General features: G+C 40.9%; 1 protein-coding gene across 1 annotated transcript; it reads left to right on the top strand.

The window, feature by feature from the left end:
* Positions 1–252: 252 nt before the first annotated feature.
* On the top strand, positions 253–1,143 carry LOC126618145 (uncharacterized). Its single transcript, XM_050286238.1, has 2 exons — positions 253–498; positions 610–1,143. The coding sequence occupies exons 1-2, from the start codon at positions 253–255 to the stop codon at positions 1,141–1,143; spliced, it is 780 nt and encodes a 259-aa protein (XP_050142195.1).
* The last annotated feature ends 212 nt before the right edge of the window (positions 1,144–1,355 follow it).

The raw sequence follows: 1,355 nt of genomic DNA, 5'->3' as shown, positions 1-1,355 counted from the left end.
AAGCCTTATCCTGAATACATTGATGAGCAAAACCCGTTTCCTCTCAACTTCAAAATGCTTGCATTCCCAACATTTACTGGTGAAGACGACAGTGTGTCCACTAGAGACCACATTTTCAAATTCTCCAATCATTGTGTGGCATATGAAGACAACCCGAACTACAAGTTAAGGTTGTTTGGGAATTCATTGGCGGGATTAGTATCTCAATGGTATTCTCTATTACCCCCTAACTCTATTGCCAACTAGGGGCAAATGGAGATGGCCTTCCATGAACAGTTCTACAGAATAGAACCAAAAATGACTATTAATGATCTGGTTGAAGTTAAACAATATGAACATGAGTCCACAGAGGACTTCATGATGAGGTTCAGGAAGACAAAGATGAGATGCCAATTCCCTGTTAACCAACCTCAGCTCATATCCATTGCTCAAAAGGCTCTGAGATTACCTTTGAGGAAAAGATTTTATGATACACAATTCAACGAGCTGCAGGAATTGGTAATTGCTGCCACAAAGTATGAAAGGCTGTTGCTAGAAGAGTAGTAAGTGAAGCATACTTCCAAAGCTCTTCCCTTCTATAAAAACAAAGCTGCAACTCATCATGTGGAGGTAGGAGAAACCAGGCCAGAGCATGAAGATGGCCATGACAGAGAGGAAGTGGAGGTGTGTGCTGCTGAGATGACCACGCCTTTCAAACCACTGATGGTGAAAGGGTTAGTTCAACCTATCAAATACCAGAAAATTATGATGAACGATGAAGGCTTCATCCCTATGAAACCTCCCAAGTACCAGAGTTATTCGTTCGATCTGGCCAAGGCACCTGAGATCTATGAAGAACTGGTGCGGGCAAGAGTAATTTTGCCCGACAATACTAAAAAGATGCCTAAACCAGAAGAGCTGAGGAGGAAGAAGTATTGTAAGTTACACTACACCTTTAACCATTCTATAACCAATTGTGTCCAGTTCAGAGATTGGATACAGGACCTTATAGTGAAGGGAAAACTGTTACTTGACAAGCCCCAAGCTAGTATGATGGTTGATACCAATCCTTTCCCAGAAGCCCCTATCAACACGATCAATCTAAATTGGGTGGGAAAACCAAGATCATCATTTGTTGAAAGTGAAGAGGGGGCAGAGAGTTGACCAAAGTAAAATCAGATAGTACCAAGAGTAGAGCAGGCAAGAAGCAAAACGCATGTTCATTCTGCTAAAAGAAGGGTTACAAATGATTCTAGTCTAATAATTTTACATGTTTACTCAGGGTTATTATTCGAGAATAATATGTCTGCATGATTGCAAAAATCCTACTAGGTTCGGCCAAAAATGTATGGCTATTAGCAAGTTGAAACCTAGTA

This window comes from Malus sylvestris, chromosome 4, assembly GCF_916048215.2.
Source record: "Malus sylvestris chromosome 4, drMalSylv7.2, whole genome shotgun sequence".
NCBI classification, from domain to species: domain Eukaryota; kingdom Viridiplantae; phylum Streptophyta; class Magnoliopsida; order Rosales; family Rosaceae; genus Malus; species Malus sylvestris.
The sequence above is the reverse complement of the archived record's forward strand: the minus strand, read 5'-3'. Positions and strand labels throughout refer to the sequence as shown.